This window comes from Amia ocellicauda, chromosome 10 (assembly GCF_036373705.1).
Source record: "Amia ocellicauda isolate fAmiCal2 chromosome 10, fAmiCal2.hap1, whole genome shotgun sequence".
Lineage (NCBI taxonomy): Eukaryota > Metazoa > Chordata > Actinopteri > Amiiformes > Amiidae > Amia > Amia ocellicauda.
The window spans coordinates 30757314-30776678 of record NC_089859.1 but is presented as its reverse complement, the minus strand read 5'-3'; the positions used below and the strand labels follow the sequence as shown (position 1 = coordinate 30776678).

At 39.3% G+C, this 19365-nt stretch overlaps 1 protein-coding gene across 3 annotated transcripts in view; it reads right to left on the bottom strand.

Moving 5' to 3' along the window:
- Positions 1–17914, bottom strand: part of znf704 (zinc finger protein 704) — a 38176-nt gene extending 20262 nt beyond the window's left edge. For 2 of the 3 annotated variants that reach the window (XM_066715889.1, XM_066715891.1), the window contains exons 1-2: positions 17002–17914; positions 10680–10885 (exon numbers count right to left, since the gene is read on the bottom strand). In XM_066715889.1, the coding sequence (XP_066571986.1) occupies positions 10680–10885; positions 17002–17259 (464 nt within the window). In that variant the 5' untranslated portion in view covers positions 17260–17914. The remainder of the gene's footprint in view (positions 1–10679; positions 10886–17001) is intronic. The other variant, XM_066715890.1, reaches the window with a different exon arrangement.
- Between the last annotated feature and the right edge of the window lie 1451 nt (positions 17915–19365).

The following is a 19365-nucleotide window of genomic DNA, read 5'->3' as shown; positions in this document are numbered from 1 at the left end:
TGCGCACAGGCGTCGCTGCAAAGACTGAGGGATTAATTTATTGTTTTCAACCTGCTGGAGGTAAGGAACAGTGTTTATAGGCAACGCGCTTGGGCGATTCCCACGGGAAGGGCATGGAAATTAGCAGTCTGAGCAGAGTGGGGAGGCGGGTGGGGGTACAGGCTCTCTTCAGCAGTGCTTGCTTCCTCGCTAATATTTATCACCAGGAAGTCTCAGAAGATTGCGTCGATTTATTCGGCATGACATCTGCGATTCCCCGTGTGTGTGTGTGTGTGTGTGTGTGTATATATTAGGAGGGGTGATGGGGGGTAGAGATGGCGTCCCCTTCCTCGGGCTCGGCAAACTCAGGCAGACATTGCCCTTGTGTGGCCGTGACAGTGATGGGCAGGCACAGCTGCCGAGCTGCGATGAGCTCATCTCCCTCCAGTGAGAGAGACTGTGAGGTAATGCACCAGCGCGGCTCCCCAACGCGCATCTCCCGTTACAGAGCCGCCCCACCCCTCCCGCCAACACCATCTCCACAAGCGAGATCAATACGGCTGCAAGTTGATGTAAAAAGATGGGGATTACAGAAAAAACTTCCTATGTCTTGAATGTTTCAGGCCTGAAGGCTTCTACACGGGGGAAAGATAAGTCTGTGTAATAGAATTATACCAAAGTTGAACACAAGCAAGGTTAGGTCTGCCAAAGCTGGAACTACTGCACAGTTTATGGAAGCAGTGGCGCCGAACATAGACACTCTCCCACCCGCCTCCCAAAGGTAGGTTTGAGTTAGGTGCCTGGGTTCCCTCTAATTCTGTTTTGCTTTTGCATCCAATCCCCCTTTCAGGCTACATTGAGAGTTGAGCCACACCATTGTGATCCCCTGCCACCGAATATATCCTGCAACAGAATACCAGTAGGACAGCAAGGCAAACCAAAGAGCTGTGCATTAGGAACACACAATCTCCTCCCAGGAATTATTAAAGATCCTATTCATTTCAGAACGCAGTCCTCAGAACGCAGCTTGGTTGCATCTGGTCTTTTACAGAGCCAACAGAACACTGGCATAAACAGGCATAAGGCATTAACATTGGATAACACTGCCAACACTGATAACAACGGCAGCTTAATAACAGGTAGCTTTATGAGGCTGGGAATCCAGTTTTCAGGTTTTCACAGTTTAAGGACATTAATCACAGGCTACAGAATCCATTCATTTTGTAATTCAGTGATATGCAGGTCAAAACTTTCAGAAAATATAGGGCACAACCGCAGCTAGGTATAAATGTAAGGGATGATTTAACAGATTAACCACTTATTTACATTCCTACACAGTGCTATTCCTACCTCTCCGTTTGAATAATTAGAAAGCATCAATTTAAACAGCAAGAGTCAGATGCTTGCCTATGGTTTCAATTTGGAAAATGCGTCACATGTCCATTGGCATTGTGCAGGCCTTGTATCCACTTCATCCTTGGAACAATTTGCCTTCCTTTCACCCTACAGCCTTTAAATGTTGCCGTTCTAAACTGTGAAGACCAAATTCAAATTGATACAATTATGATATATTCGCACAGAGCACTTAATTAGCATGCGTCTCCATTTTAATTAATAAATCCTGTCATCTTGACTGAAATAAATAATTCACACCAGCAACCAAAGTTCAGATTGATGGGTATAATTAGAAAAGATGAAAACACGGGACTCATTTTAATTGGAGTTATTTCAATATAGTGACACAATATGACATTTATAATATCTGTGGACCAAAATACAGGTTTTAGTTCATTTCTTATTGTTTTACAGCATTTTCAGTGTTTTAGAAAGCTTTCTTTCTTTCTCAGCTCCTATGTAACAGTGAGATAAATTTAGTTTATGACGGACATTTTTGTGTCAAATTAATGGGAATGCTGAGTTCATAAAAATACATTATTAAAGGTATTCTTACACAAAAGATGAAAATGTAATTCGGGTTTCAATCATTTAATATCTCTATCTATATATTGTAAATGTAAACTTTGCAGGTGTGACATGGAAAAGGGCTGCTGTAGACCGAAGCTAGTGGAGACATCTTGAGGAAGCTTTCATCCAGTAGTAGATGGATATAGGCTGCTGCAGATATATAGTCAAATATGGGTGTGCAACTGTTCAAATTCTGTCAAGTTCCTTGGGGAGCGCTGATGGACAGCAATCTTCAAGTCATGCCACCTGTTTGATTGGATTTAGGTCGGGGCTCTAATTGGGCAACTCGGTGACATTTACCTTTTTGTTCCTTAGCCACTCCATTGTGGCTTTGGATTTGTGCTTCGGGTTGTTGTCATGTCGAAAGGTCCCAGTTTAATGTTTCTTGCAGAGGACAGCAGGTTCTCCTCAAGATATTTTCTGCACTTTGCTCCATTCATTTCCCCTTCTATCCTGACAAGTGCCCCCATACACCTTCCACTTCTTAATGGTCTTGACTGTGCTCCAAGGAATATTCAAGGCCTCTGATATGGTTTAACCCATCCCCTGATCTGTGCTTTCAAGAACTTTGGCCTGGAGTTCTTGCTTTATAATGCACTAGCCACCAGAGGGAACCTACAGGAACTGCTGAATTTATCCTGAAATCATGTGAATCACTACAATTTAACACTTAACATGGTATGTGAATTTGATTGGTTACACCTGTAGAAACAAAGTAAACAGTCTTCAGATTTTGGTGTGGACAGGTATAGGGGTATTTGGAAATGGATGAGACAGTTTCTCTGTTCTAGCAACTGCCAAAATTGCAAACTGTCAGTAAACGATCTTTGACCTTTTCGTACTTCTACTGTTGTTGCTTTGCTGTTGCTTTAAGTGAAGACTCATTTTATTCAACACACCTGAGCTAATTATTATTATCATTACAAGACCATTTTTATTTTTGAATACATTTTCTACAACTTTCTAGAATATTTATTTCACTTGGAAGTCATGGGCTAGGATGGGTGGTGAACAATTTGAAAGGGGGTGTAGACTTTCTATAGGCACTGTGTGTTTGTGTGCATCACCGTCATCATCAGCCTATATACACTCACCTAAAGGATTATTAGGAACACCTGTTCAATTTCTCATGAATGCAATTATCTAACCAACCAATCAAATGGCAGTTGCTTCAATGCATTTAGGGGTGTGGTCCTGGTCAAGACAATCTCCTGAACTCCTAACTGAATGTCTGAATGGGAAAGAAAGGTGATTTAAGCAATTTTGAGCGTGGCATGGTTGTTGGTGCCAGACGGGCCGGTCTGAGTATTTCACAATCTGCTCAGTTACTGGGATTTTCACGCACAACCATTTCTAGGGTTTACAAAGAATGGTGTGAAAAGGGAAAAACATCCAGTATGCGGCAGTCCTGTGGGCGAAAATGCCTTGTTGATGCTAGAGGTCAGAGGAGAATGGGCCGACTGATTCAAGCTGATAGAAGAGCAACTTTGACTGAAATAACCACTCGTTACAACCGAGGTATGCAGCAAAGCATTTGTGAAGCCACAACATGTACAACCTTGAGGGGGATGGGCTACAACAGCAGAAGACCCCACCGGGTACCACTCATCTCCACTACAAATAGGAAAAAGAGGTTACAATTTGCACAAGCTCACCAAAATTGGACAGTTGAAGACTGGAAAAATGTTGCCTGGTCTGATGAGTCTCGATTTCTGTTGAGACATTCAGATGGTAGAGTCAGAATTTGGCGTAAACAGAATGAGAACATGGATCCATCATGCCTTGTTACCACTGTGCAGGCTGGTGGTGGTGGTGTAATGGTGTGGGGGATGTTTTCTTGGCACACTTTAGGCCCCTTAGTGCCAATTGGGCATCGTTTAAATGCCACGGCCTACCTGAGCATTGTTTCTGACCATGTCCATCCCTTTATGACCACCATGTACCCATCCTCTGATGGCTACTTCCAGCAGGATAATGCACCATGTCACAAAGGTCGAATCATTTCAAATTGGTTTCTTGAACATGACAATGAGTTCACTGTACTAAACTGGCCCCCACAGTCACCAGATCTCAACCCAATAGAGCATCTTTGGGATGTGGTGGAACGGGAGCTTCGTGCCCTGGATGTGCATCCCACAAATCTCCATCAACTGCAAGATGCTATCCTATCAATATGGGCCAACATTTCTAAAGAATGCTTTCAGCACCTTGTTGAATCAATGCCACGTAGAATTAAGGCAGTTCTGAAGGCGAAAGGGGGTCAAACACAGTATTAGTATGGTGTTCCTAATAATCCTTTAGGTGAGTGTAGATCCACTGCTGGATGAAGGACTCTCCAAGATGTTTCCACTTGCTTTGAACTACAGCTTCTCTTTTCCAGGACACCCCTGCAAAGTGCATGATTTAATCTTTCCACCTTCATAAACGTATAAATAAATACATAAATAAATACATAAATAAATAAACAATGGAAATACCATTTTTGCTTTCAGGGACAGATGCATAGTTATTTTATTTGATCTGGAACACAATGATCTATTTTTCTCACTGCATGTTTAACAAATCTATGCGCAAAAAATATACAAAACAAGCTATAACAAAGCTTGCTCACTCTTCTCCAAAGTAAACGTTCAGCTTATACATTCTTAGCGGTGAACAATGAAGCCAATCAGATACGAGTTTGAAATATGTTCTATCAACTATAGGTCAAGAAAGTCGGCCCGTGACCATATCCAATCTGATAAGAGCAGAACTCGGAGATGGAAAAAAACTAAACAAAAAAAAAAAACACATCTATAATCAAAGTTACTTTCAGCTTGCTGGAAGCTGTCCAACACAGCAGATTTCTGTATTCTACAGAGAGGAGTGCTTTTCAGATGGTAATCACACAGTTGTAAACTAGCAGCCTCAACTCTCACTAAAGAGCATTGTTTTTTTGGCAACACCAAATAGCTCTACTGGAAACATATTGTTCATAGATTCTGCAAAGCCCCATTACAGATTTGTGTATAAGCATCATGATTATAAAATTCCACATGACATGCAGTGGAAATAAAATGTAATCTGTATAGAGTTCACTGCGATAAAAAAATTTTTAGCAGCACATTCATAAAAAAACAGATGTATCAGTGCTAATATCGAGGCAGTCTATTTTAACTGTGAGAAGGGAATATAGACCCTGCATATAAATTGAGGACACTAAGCCACCTCCCAAAGGTGCTGCACAAAGCCCTTCCAGGTGGTGTGAAAAGATGACGCTGGGCTGCCATATTGGGTGGGGTCAGCAACCCATCATTGGACAAAACAAGCATGTATCCCAATACTATACATTTGACACGGGTGTTAAAGTCTTCAGATTATTATAAACTTCCAAAACAATCTTAATAGTTTACTGAATTCTGCAGACCATATTATCCTAGGATCTATTGAATAGAATACTATTTTTGTGTTACAGACCTTATTTTATTTCCTGCAACCCTTTAACTTCCTCTGTCCACAAACAGTCTTCCATATGTCACTTTTCAAGAGTGCTGAGGAAGCCAGAAAACATTACCCATTTCCTATATTAGAAAAAGAAGAAGACATCCCAGAAGAGCAGTACATTTCAAACATTAATTCCCAGGAAATTCATCTACATAGCAATATCTCTTTGATTTAATTTTTTATACTCTTGGAATAAGGTACAGCTCCTAATCATTTCTGGAATAGAACTTTATTGAAGAATATTTCACAAGTAAAATTTAGAGAAAATGATCAAATATTAAAAATTCATGTCAGTTTCCAACCCGTCGGTGCTTTCTTTCGGTGCCACTATGTTCATGGTCACGGTTTTGACCGGTCTGTGAAAATTCAAAAGCATGTATTATGAAAACTACAAATTACTGGTGTCACGAATGAAAGACATCAGTAAAACACTCAGCCCCAATTCTGCGCTGAACCACATTGCCAGCGAGTGATTGATTGATTGATTGACTACAGCAGAGGCGATGCATATGACAGTAGTGACATATGATATCCAGTTGAATAACCCGTCCTCCTTCACAGCGATTTATCTTGGATTAATTATAACAAATAGCAACAATCAACTCAAGTGAAAGAAACCATGTACCGAGATTTAAAATGTAGTACAAAGTAATACCAAAAGAACATCGTATATAGAAAAGCACTTTGCCATGCTTTGATGTAATGTGTCCATCAAATTAACTAGGAGATGAGTTATGAACAGCTCAGTGGACATTAAATCTGGACAAAAAGCAGCAGACAGATGTTATAGCATAGAAGTACATCTAAAATAGACTCAGTGTTATTAACACATGCCTTGCATTGTATTAGGTCACAGAAGTCAACCTCAAGCCTCTTTAGCAACTAAGCGTACATGAGTCAATTAATACCCCCCTGCATCTTAAAATACAATCTTGTTGAGCATTTTGTCCCGAATCTGTGAATCTCAATCTGACTGTTAACACCAAAAGGTTTTATTTATCTTGTATTTTAAACATACATCCCAGTTTTGTAAACCATATGAATGGAATTGTTACGAGTCCATTTTAACCAATGCACTACAATGTAAATGGACTGTGCTTTTCTTCACAAAATTATGCTGTATATCTGTTCAGATCCAGTCAGGCTTCTTTAAGATTTGGGATATATTTTTAAAATATTTTTAAAATAAACCATACAATAAAAAATAATAATAATAAAAAAAAAAAAGAACTGTTCATTCAATCTGTTAGCATACACAAACTGCAGAGACAAGCATATGTATCCAAAAACCAGAAAGTCAACAGGCTCTCTAGCCATGCCAACTTTCATTAGAAGAACCAATTCCTGAAACAAGCCTTTGTGTTCCTCTTTTCAGCTTATGGCTATGTGGGATCAGTGGCTTTAAGAAGCTTTATTGAAAGTCTTGAATAGTCTTCAGTTTCAAAAGCTTTATCAAGCTCTGTAATAAAGTGCTAGGTTTCATGTATTCTTTCAGATTGGTATATGACCTTTTTCTTTTTCCTCATCTTAAAATAGCTCTGCATTTCAACTGGAAGCAACATGAGTAGACATACAGTATGTAAACACAGGGCACTATAAAAGGCAGGCTTAGTAAAAACATTTAGAGGAACTCCAAACAAGCAACGCCCCAATTCTATTTTGAATACAAGCACAACACCCATTTTCATCTTGAACAAACTGGTTCAGCCAAAATATGTGGAAAGCTTCCCATTACAATGGTGAAAACAGCAGGACATACGTCTGCAAATCACACTGCACAGATGTGGTAAAGACCACATTAACCTGATTAAAGCTAAAATCCATTCAAAACAGTGCTACTCTCTGTGTAGAATTACCCTTAATGTGGAAAAAAAAAAAAAAACTTCATTGACAGTTTGTTTAGATTTATCGAAGGCTTAGGCTAAGTGATATGTTCATGTTATTTTTATATATATAATTTTTACATATATATTTTTTTTTTGTAGTGGACATAGTTTTTTGTATTGATAATTTACATTTCAGGAAATGCAGTGTCTGCATTATGTTACAGTAGGTCATAATATATATATAATACAATCTAATACTCTTTACAGTAGAAGATACTAAATTAATATCAAATAGACCCTTTAGGTCACACAGTTGGGTGTGGGAGCTAGTTCTCTAGGAAACCCTGAATACTACCGAGGCTGAGTAAGGAGCTTGCTGAGGCAGACAACAGTTGATACAAGCAATACTGCTGTACAATTTGTATAAGCTAATGATATTTCTAATTGTTCATACATTGGTAAACATAATTAAAAAAATCTGGTAAATTGGAACTACTTAAGAAGAGGCGTGAGGTACTCTGGATAAATTACATGTAATTATTCATTAAATCCATAATGTTGATAATTAGTATTTTTTTTATTATTCAGTGTTATTGATTTTATTTTCAACAAAAAAAAGGTTTAATTTTTATTTTAAAATTAAAAATTTCTTGCACTACTTATACATGTTGTATTAGTACATTCACAATTGAGTATAGTAGTTAGATTATGCAATTTGCTGCTTAATTGTTTATTTTAATCTAATGATCTTAAAGATTCTCACTGGCAGCTGTTCACAAGTTTATGCCATTATGCGAGTCTTCTGTATTTTGGAACCCTGATGATGGTGCAGTTTTATCTTTCCCTAATTTAAATAAACACTTTCCCAATAAGTCTTTAGTTGATTTACAATGGAGATGGGAGCTGTTGTTGACGACTCAGTACTGAGAAACACGTTTATTTCTGACAAGGTTATAGATTTTTTTGGTTTTTATGTTACACATTAACATAAGTAACTGGCTCAGAGGCATTATCACTGTTGCATTTTCCAAACACAATAACAAACAATTTGCTTTCAAATAAATTGTATACATAATTAAGGTATCCTCAAGAGTGTCAGCATAGCCGTAAACATGATTACATCATTCATCATTATTATATAACCCATTATGAACATTAACATGATAATTGAATATTCATGAAGTGAAAGTGATTATCCAATCAAAATCCCCATTTGCACTACAGATCATATAATTGCATTATCATTAGTCATTGCATACATTCTTTTTTTTCCCCCACTTTCCATAAACTATAAAGTGACCAAAGACCAAGACAATTCGACATCACAGTTCAATGACAAACAGAGCAACAAAAACAAAAAAAGCAAAAAGAGAAAGATTAAAGAATAGACTACAATGATCATTTTATACCAACTATGTTGTGAATGTATCAATCTGTTACTATAAAGCATTTTTATTCTGTTTTACTTCAGAAGCCTGTTCACTTGAATTCAACTGCAATGATTGCAAACCCTCAAACATGAACTCAATAAAATTGCATGATCAAATCAAAAAACCTCCTCAAACAGAAAGTCTGTGAAGAGAGAGAAGTTATCTAAAATATAATGTCAATAGTCATATACAAAGATCCTGCAGTTAACTCAAAAAATATATTCTTTCCTCACATGGCTGAAAAAACATCTGCATTTACCTAATGGATTTTCAATAAATGCCCAAAAGACAGACATAAAATAAATCAATTTTGGTATTTCAGTTTGTTTTCTCAATAAAGAGGCTTTATGTTAAACCGCTTAAGTTTAATTTAACAACAAGGCCTAATGTTTGCGATTTGTGTTTCAAAATACATATTTCACATACCCATCTCAATAAGGCTAGTATTTTCTATCTGTAGACATGATACAATTCCATTCTTTCAAAATGTGCTTCCTTTTTGATAACTACGGTGCCTCATTGAGGCCATGACAAAATAAAAAAAGGGCTTCGTTATCTCAAGATTGAGAGAATTTATATTGTGATCAAGCAATAATGGAATGATAATAATCGAGATCGAGATTAATAATACCTGTGATCATAAGATAACTAGCAAAAACAAGATCCTGGGATAATCATCTCATAATCACACAATACATTTCTGAAGCTGGTCATGGTTTTAATGAGCCACATTAGAAAGCATGGAAGCTTAAATATATCAATATTAAGCTTCTGTAAAATATCAATTTATAAGGTAGTATAGTGTCAGAGTGTCAGTGGCTTTACCTTTATAGCAGATCTTTCTCATGACTTCTAATTTATGTTGGTTTCACTAGATAATTTGAGGTTCTTTATCCCATTATTGAATGTATAGAATACATGTCTGGGGCATTTCTTGGCCAGTTATCTACAGTTTCATATCTTTGCAATATTTAGCATTTCTTTATCATTTTCAGTGTCCTCATTAAAACGGATACAGCTGAAGCCCAAGTAGAGAAAAATCTAAATAGACTTAGCTTACTATGTGGCTCCAAATTCCTAAAACATTTTACATATCCAATTTTCCAGATGTTGTTGTTAATTTTTTATTAAGAAGAGACAGTGATTTAAACATCAAGAGTCAAGAGTCAGGAACAAATAATCCATCCATGTCATTAAGGTTGACTCTCTGCTTCCTTAATGAAATGGTTGGATAAAATTCCAAGATCCCAAAAACTACAAAGAAAAACAATGATTGAATGTGCCAGATAGCTGCCCGTCTTGTTTTACAATTATTTAATTGTCGCTGGATTATAAAACTGCCAGAGTAGTATACCCATTTGTAGGCCACACAATAAACATCAACAAAATACATGTACATAAATTATCCAGCAATGTTAAAGCTCCGAGATGCTAGCAGCAAAACAACATTTCAACAATCTAGCAGCAGAATGTGGGTGTGGAGCAGCAATGGGGATCCCCAACGTTTACATCCTTAATGAAGCGGTGTTAACCTACAGTCGACTGATTGAACCCTAACCACAACTCTAAACAAACTGGGCATCTCATGCACTTAGATTGGGGGGGGGGGGGGAATTGTTTGAATGGGGGAAATGAAACGTGTACTATTTAACTGTTGCAATGTGTACGTTAGTTGTGGCCTTTCAGGTTTTGCTGCACTGCATATACAATTATAATGTATTAGCAGCTTGCTTACAAGCTGTAAAATTAGTGCTGGGATTAATGCTAAGGAAGGACAGCATCTGCAATTACTGCTAAGGGTTTCATATGATTTGGTTCGGGCTCATTAACGCCAATCACTTTGGTAGTGAACAAGCTGTGTGTCTTCAGGGCAGGATATGCTTTGTTGAAGAAAGAAAAAGGGGGGGGGGGGGGGCAGGATGTTTGGCTTCCTGAGAAACATTGATGCCACAGTCCCTCCTGATCCTCACTGTGGCTTTAACGAAGCTCTGCCTACCTGGCATGGGGGACGTCGATGCTGGATGAAACCACTTTGCGCTTCTGCTCCAGTAGGGACACCGAACGAGGAGGCTCCTTGTCAGTCTCCGGGGCCCGGCTGCTCTTTTTGGCGTCCTGTGTGCGGAGTTCCTCCTGCTGCTCTGGCCCATCGCCCTTCTGCTCCTGCTGGCCCACAGTGGCGAGATCCCGGCCATTGCAGGCATTCTGCAGAGGGGAAAGGACACACACAACATGAGGCTCCCACTGCTTTACTGAAGTAGAGTCACACAGATTTGTTTTTAGACCATGCTACCATACTCTGGCACAAACATTAACTCAGCTTGGCCTTCAGTAAGGCTAGGATGCCTGACTGGCTGCTTGACCAAGCAATGACAACAAAGAATATGAAATATCTTTCCAGGCAGACACTCTTGTAGAACCAGACTTTGTTTGATCCATTTTCTTTTTGTTTTTTAAGGTACTATATATATTTTTTTTAATGGGCTCATTGGTCAATTTGGTTGTTTTTGTCAACGTCTGTCCTCATATCCTACAGTGGACAACAGTTGTGCTTCTCACCATTGATAACAGTCTCATTAAATCATGCCTGTCCTTCCACAACTGTACTCCAACTAGCACTAGCTCAACTACAGCACCTTACAGATAGCAAGTCTACTACACATTTCAAAGTTTACAACAAACCCAAAGCAGTTGCTATTACATGCCAAATCAAATTGATTTTAAACGATATTTACTCTAAATTACTTAGTCAAGAGTTCCTACTGAACAAGTATTACATTCAAAATCTTTTTTATAGATAGTTAGAGAGAGAAATTGTTTTATCGTTGTTGATGCCTTATGGTTACCCAATTTCTTTTAAAAAATAAGTCGGATACACTTCTGCTCACATATCAAAAAATTAGATCCTCTACCGTGAATTGAGAATTTTGATCACTTAAGAATTCTTTGGTTAACAGAAACTGCCGATAAGAAAAAACTAACCATTTGATAGACAGGCAATCTGTATGCACTGCAGCTAAACATGAACGAATCAATAATCACAATTATAATCACAGATACTGAAGTACCCAGGAAGAAAATCAACTGACACTGGCTAAGTTAACCTGCTGGTAAAAAGTGATGACTGTAGAGATAGTGTCATGACATCTTTACAATTGTAATCCATCCACACAACCATTAGAGTGTTTTGGTTATTACTACATTTAATTATACTATATTAAATTTCATTCCTACTTCAGTTTTTTTATTTTTTATTATTAGCAATAAAACTTAAAATCAGGGAAAATAATCACCTTAGATAAACTTATTAACAAGTATTTAAACACAGCCATGGACTACCAAAGTATTTTTGATTATATTAATGAATCAGGAAATTAAGGAGAATTTTTTTTAATATCTAACATCTGAGCACAAAAAGATAAACAGGAAATATTGAACATGAATTTCTTCCTTCATCCATCTTAAATACAAAAATAGAATATTAAAATACATGTAAATTAGGACTATGCAGCCTAGTAAACTAGTATTGCCTACTTCTCAACAGCAATTGTTGCTGGAAATTCTCAGCCCTCATAGTACATTTGTGAAACTACTTTAATAACGTTTGTCATCAAGTCATTCTTACTCCAGTTCCTTTGAATGTGGTGCCTTTCGTTTTAGAACACAATTCTACTTGCATAACTCATAAATTACCCATTTGTTACTTGTACTGCAATATATTTTGTTTTGTACCTCAGATATTGTCTCTTTTCTTGCTTTAGAAATTTGGCAGTTGCCACCAATCTGCAAGCCTGTAGACTTACCCTCAAGTACCTTAATGGTATAAAAATGTGTTTTAAAGGAGAGCTTTAATACTGAAAAATAATTGAGAAGTTTCCTGTGAATGCTGTCCTCAGCAGTCTCACAGAGCCTCACAGAGAAACACAAAAGTCCAATTAATGTGTAAAACAAGCACAGAACGAGAGAAGACAAAAGATAGTCGTCTTTAGATGCTTGATACATTACAAGTGTAGTACTCTACAGCACCCTCTGTTCTGAAGGTGTGAATGCAACGGCAGAAAAGTTATAATGAGAAATCCCAGTGTATTTGGAATTGCTGAATATATGAAATGCTCATTTACAAAAAACAACTCATTCTTTCTTCCATTCTCAGCTTCACCCAAAAAACACCCTCCAACCACTGAATTGCCTACATTTACAGAGTCAATACCTACACATCTGACCAAATCTACCTTTGACCTGAAATTCAAATTCTCTCAATTCATTTTCTGTAGTTCATAAACCTTAAACAAAATGCAAAAAATGAAATTTCACAGCTGTGTAGACCATTTTATTGTCACATCGGTAATTTAAGAACAATGTGTAGTACCATCATTTTAAGGAAACAGATTATTCATCTTATTTCTAGATTACTACATTTGAAAATACAATTCATTTGTTATTAAATTCAAATGGATTTTTTTTTTTTTTTTAGATGGAAATGTGATTAAATCGGTCTCTAAACTATGGGCGAGACCAAATCAAAACTTTAACCTACTTGTGAAGGAAAGTACAAACATGTACCCCATCATGTTTTAATTTGCCAGAAAACAGTTTCTATGACTTATAAGAACATAAGAGTTTACAAACGAGAGGAGGCCGTTCGACCCATCGTGCTCCTTTGGTGTCCATTAATAACTAATAACTTGTACATCAAAAGTTTGTAATTTTTGTAAAGGGTACAAGTTTGTAATTTACTTTCATGGGTAGGTTAAAGTTTTGATTTGGTCTCTCCCTTAGTCAAGTCATTTCTTTCCATTTCCTGTATTTCAACACAATATAGGGGAAGTACTAGTGCTCTATATTGCTAGTTTTATTTTTACAATTGAACCTATCAAGGGTGTTTTTTCACCAACTGGATTTGAAGTGATAATACATCCCTAGAGTGATTCAGGACCGAATTTCCCTCTCTTGAGAATTTTACAGTTAAATCAATTCCCATCACATTTCACCAATTAGTTTTCCGCTTGTGTTCTGTGCTTTAGGTCTTAATTTTATGCAAGGCAGCTGGAATCAATAATCCACCTGCTTAGGGTTATTATAGTAGTAAACATTTGCTTTCGACATGGCCGAATTAGGTGTTCTTAGACCATACCAATTGATCAATTAACTAAATGGATCGAACCATTTAAAAACCTGGCTCGATTAGGTTCCTTGACCAACAAAGTTTATACTGACAACACTAAGCTGAGCGGCTTCCAAAATATGTAATGTACACAATTATCATATTTTCCCTGTTTATATTCAAATACAACTTGTGTTATTTAAACCAAAGGCATTGGTGACCCAAAACAAAATAAAGCAATCTTAAGTTTGTTTGCTCACGTTACCGATCGATTTACTTACTTATGTCAACAACTTGTTTACAGGGAAGATCCATCTGCCAAGATTTATAATTTTAAAAACATTGAAACATTTGTAAAACAGCGAGACACTAAACACATATCCTTAAAACAATGTCATAGATTTACACAAAGTTTTAGGCTCTTATAAGCAATAGCTAGCTTGGAACAAAGCATAATATTCTAATATAATTTAGTTCAGGTTGAGTGAGATGGCCGTAACATTACTTTGAGCATTTTGGTCTTCAGAAATCCTGTTGTTGATTTGAAAGTGTTTTGCTCTTTCCAATGACAGCTGGTTAATTTTAGTCACACAAACGTTTCCCCATCACTGAGGCACTGACTCGGGCCCAAATCATGCTGAAAAAACCACTGTGCTTCAGAGGAGGTACAGTTAACTTTTCATAATAGGCCTCTACTTTTTTCTCCATATTACTTGGTACTTGCTTTAGAAACATTTGTGTTTTCTTTGACTCGTCAAACTACAAGAAGCTGTACATTTGTACACTTCAGTTTCTGTATTTTCTCAAGAAGGGGCCTGCAGCTTCTTCCACCATCTTTTGTCCTTTTCTTTTTGAAGATAATTTTTCAGATTGCACCAAACCATTCTGCAGTTTCTTGGGAATTATTGTTGTTTAATAATGGCCTAGACAGAATCAAAACCCTGACCTTTTGCAAACTACAAACTTGTACCTAATCACTTGTTTATTTTGTTGTCCGAGGCCACTTCCTACTATCAATCAATCGATCGATCATTATTTAGTACAGTGTCCTTAGCAGCGTAACCACAGAGTGCTTTACAGATTTAAAAAAAACAAATAAACGAAATAAACGAAATAAACAAACCATTAGGCACTACTAGCTAAACTTGATAGTGTGTTAATTTGTAATTTGAAATTCACAGATTGTTCTAGGTTTTTATTTCTTATTAAGCCTTGATCTTGATTTGGTTATAATAGTGCAACCGGTTAGCTTACATTTCTCAGCATTAGACCTTGTTATAATACCCGTCTCCACTGCAGAACCTCTGCCTTCCTTGAGTAACAGTTGATTTTGATTCTGTATCACACTCCTATTGTGAAGCAATTAGCTTTTTTTCCTCATTAATTAAGTCTTCTTGGGATGTAAATACATTGTATGCTGCTTGACACTATTTATATAATTTCATAACTGACTCACTGTGTCAGTTATTTCCCCCCCATTTCATAACCACTCTGTACAGCAGTTTTATGCAATGTAATGTAGCAATATTATATATTTTGCCTAGTATATTATTATTCACTGCTGGATTTTTCTTTTGACTTTTGATTCATTTGACTTTTTTTAAGAAACAAATTCTAGAAGAAAGAATTGGTTGCCTCGATCAATATGATGTGACCCCCTGATTAGGTTCCGAAAACAAAAATCAAATGATTGGCTAATTAGGCCCCCCAACCACTCCATAAAGATCTCCTTAACACCACTGAAACCACAAGCACAGCTCCAGCTAAATCAATCATTATGCAGTGTAGGAAGAAAACATAAAAGGAGGCAGTGATTGATTCTCCAGCATGTTTCCTATAAAACATGCACTCCCTACAGGCTGGTGCACAGGATCAAATATCCATGGGTTTGTTTTTCCTGTTCATTTATTTTAAATTTTAGTTCAATTTAGAAATACTGCACATTAGGCTTTGCAACAGTTACTTACCTTAAAGAATACAGTATACATTTTTAAATTCCTTCCATGCATAACACATCTGAGATAAAAGCCATGATGACTCGTATACACACACGCACTTAAACAATTACCATTCAACTCCTAACTTAATGGACATCATTTCATGTTTTTCATCCGGTTACGCATTTATATAATTATGATATCTGTGGTCAGCCCCTAAGGGCGTCAACCCCATTGATGATGAAGACTGCAACTGTAATTCAAAATATGAACCCTGACTTTGTAAATATGCATCAATCTATGCGTTTACAAGAACTTTCAACCTGACTCATGAATAATACACTTTTCCTTAGTGTGTTATAAGGAGGGGTCCAATCAGTCTAAAGACTGAGGCGACATCTGTCAAAAGCAATAGCACATGTTGTATGGTCTAAAATGTATAAATGGATAATGGATCAATCGTACCCAACTTTCTGTTGCATCGTGCTAAACATGCCGCGGTATTCTCAATTCACACGTCATTACTTTGCCCCCACTTCATTGCGCCGCAGAAAGTGCGTATGACGCTGACAAATAACATAATACTGCATCATATAATCACTTCAAATGCGTCACATTTTGTTATTCGCAGTAGAAAAATGATCGGTGGCGATTGCATTAGAGCTACAGTGTGGGGCAGAGAGATGCATTAAGCGGAACAATGCATACAGCAGCGGGCAGCAGCAGCTGTACTACAATAGAGGAAGCCGCGCTGCCACGCCGGACCACACAACTGCGCAAATGACTTCACGGCGGCTGCACACAAACGCACGGTGCAGCTGCAAAAGTGCACTTTCCCCGCTGCAGAGCACAGCACAGCACAGCACAGCACATTGGCAATGGGTGTTTTCACCCCCCACCCTCCGAGACGCAGGCCCTCCCACACACCCGCAAATGCGTGCCTTAGTTATAATGCTCGGACGGAAGCCCTATTGTTATTCTCGCTCTCTCTCTCTGTTCACCACTGCGGTATATTCAAACATTGATATTGCACATGCATCCTCGGCTCTGCTGCACCCCCCCACCCCCACGTCCCCTGAAAGGAAGCGCGCATGGTGCCGATCCGCACCGCAGGACTTAGTCGCCTTGTGGGTTCGCGCAGACGTCCGCACTTCTGCACAATCCCGCCGCTCCCATTGGCGGAGCAGGGCAGATCGGCGCACAACTGCGGGAATCTGCGCCACACGAAAGCGACCTGCGGTGTAGGAGCGTGCATGGAGCACAACGACACACACACACACCTTCCAGCAGGATTTCAGCGGTCCTTTCGCGGTCATCTGCCCGGGACTCACGATAATGTCATCCTCGGGGTATTCTCGCAAGCTCCCGTCTTGCATCAGCACCGTGTACACACTCCGGCGGGCTCCGGTCGCGGCATCCCGGCTCTCCTGTTTGACAGCTTGGACCACCCCGGGCAGCAGCGCCCCGTCCCCCGCCGGGCTCGGCGCACAGACGCGGCTCCCGAGGATAGAGCGCTTGACCAGCCGCCGCGAATGCATCCCGCGTCTGCCGCCCTTCCCTCAGCGCTGGTCTCTACGGGGACTGGAAAGCGGTCGAAATGCGTCCCAGTTAGGATGATTTTGTAATCAGAAAACAAAGCAATAACAGTCGGTCACAGACTTGGTCTAAAAACGCAAATAACACGTGTAATGTCCTGCAGGATGCCAGGGCGAGCGCAGGAAGACATCATGACTGCCGCTGCCAAACACAACAACACAAAAAGCCCCGTCTCACTGGAGCAGGCGCCCCACAAGTCCGCACACTGTGGGAAACAATGTCTCATCTCAATGTGCGGCTCAGCCCCTTCCTCCGACCGGCTACCGATCTTTCTTCTGTCGACCTGTTTGTTTCCCCAGCCGTTCCCTTAAGCCCGGCTCCTGCGTGAGAAAAACACGGAGCGGCGCCCGGTGCATCCCGGACTGGACCTGGCGGAAGCAGCCTAGCGCGCCGCGATTTTGACTCCAACGACACGCTACAGCCGAGCCGATTGGTTCCCCGCGGCTCCGCCGACAAATCCCGCGACAGGCCTCGCTGAAAGCAGATGTGAAGTGTCGCCCGCTCCCTCCCCCGACTCCGGTTCAGCCGCGGGGACTCCACGCCGCGGAGAGGCCGCACAAGTGTGCACCTCCACCGGCGGAATGCTGCCTGTAAACATGTGCGGCCCGGCGGGGAGGCGGCGCGCTCATTGGCCGGCGGTGCCACGCCCCCACCGCCCTACTCCTCCCGGCCGCGACGTCATTTTCCCTCCAAACGGCGGCGGAAGAAAATGGGAAGGAAAGCTTCATTCAAAACAATGACGCAAGGAGAGAGAGTGGAAGAGAGCAAGCAGAGGAAGGAGGAAAACAAAGGTGTTAGGCGAGGTTTAACGGCGTGCGGCGCTGCTTCTGGCCTGTTGAGAAGCAATGTGCTGGTGGGGGCCATAATAACAACAATAATAATAACTGTATTGTCATTTTTACGCTGTCAATCATGCACGCAATTCACGATCCATCTATTATTTACATTTTGGCTGCTCAAATCAGTAGCTGTTCAGAAGTCTACACTAGTTTTTCCGAATGCAAATGCAGTTGTCATAAAATTACGTAATGCCTCCCACGTCCATAACCCAAATGAATTATTTTATCGGACATCGTATGGTGCATCTGACGTCCTTGTGTTCATGTGCATGCATTGTCCTTTTGCAAAGGGAAGAATTGAACGGGGTGAAGAAAAAGAAAACCACCTTATCGCCAAATAATAAATATAATAATAATCTATTGCTTATTCAGTTCAAATCATAGGGCTCAACACTGCGATCTAGTGAACTAGATCATAACCAGTAATACAAAAAACAAATGTATTTGATTGATATGATGGGCAGAGCTGCATGTCAGAATCCTTTGTGTGTGGAAAATGTGTAAAAAAAAAAAAAAGCCTAGAATGAGCACTTAACCAAGAAGGTTGGTCAAAAGGCTCTCTTGTGTAGACTAGTGCCTACAGTGGGAGAGGTGACATGCAGGTTTGGGATTGTTTTGCTGGTGCTGAAACTGAGAGATGATCTCAGAGATTGCATTCTGTAACATCATGCAGTACCCGCAGGTGGCATGTTGTGGGGAAAGTTTGTGTTTCAACAAAATGATGGCTGTAAAAGCATAGACACATCTGGGTACACAGAAAGACAAACACGTGTACACACACACTTTTTGTTGTTGTATGTGAAATCAGGGTGAAATTTGTTTTGGGCTTTGTATGAATGTTGAGCATGTGTGACTACTGTATGATGTTAACTTCATTGAATCAGGCCAGACCTATCTTTTAAAGACCCCCTTATCCGCATAAAAGCTTTTTCTGTATTGTGCACTGCCTGGTGGTTTCCTATCAAAGAAATAAGCACATATAGCTCCCAATCCACTCAACGATGTGAATTTTATACTGATAACACACCATTTCTTCCATCTGAAATATAATAGATACATTTTCTAGATTGCAGGCTGGCCGTGAGTCTTCCTGAGAGTGTGTGTTAGATATATATCATTATTTTAGGAGATAAATACACAGAGCAAACATCAGAGGGACACATTGAATACAAGTCTTATTCACAACAACGCAACTGGTTGCTATGCATA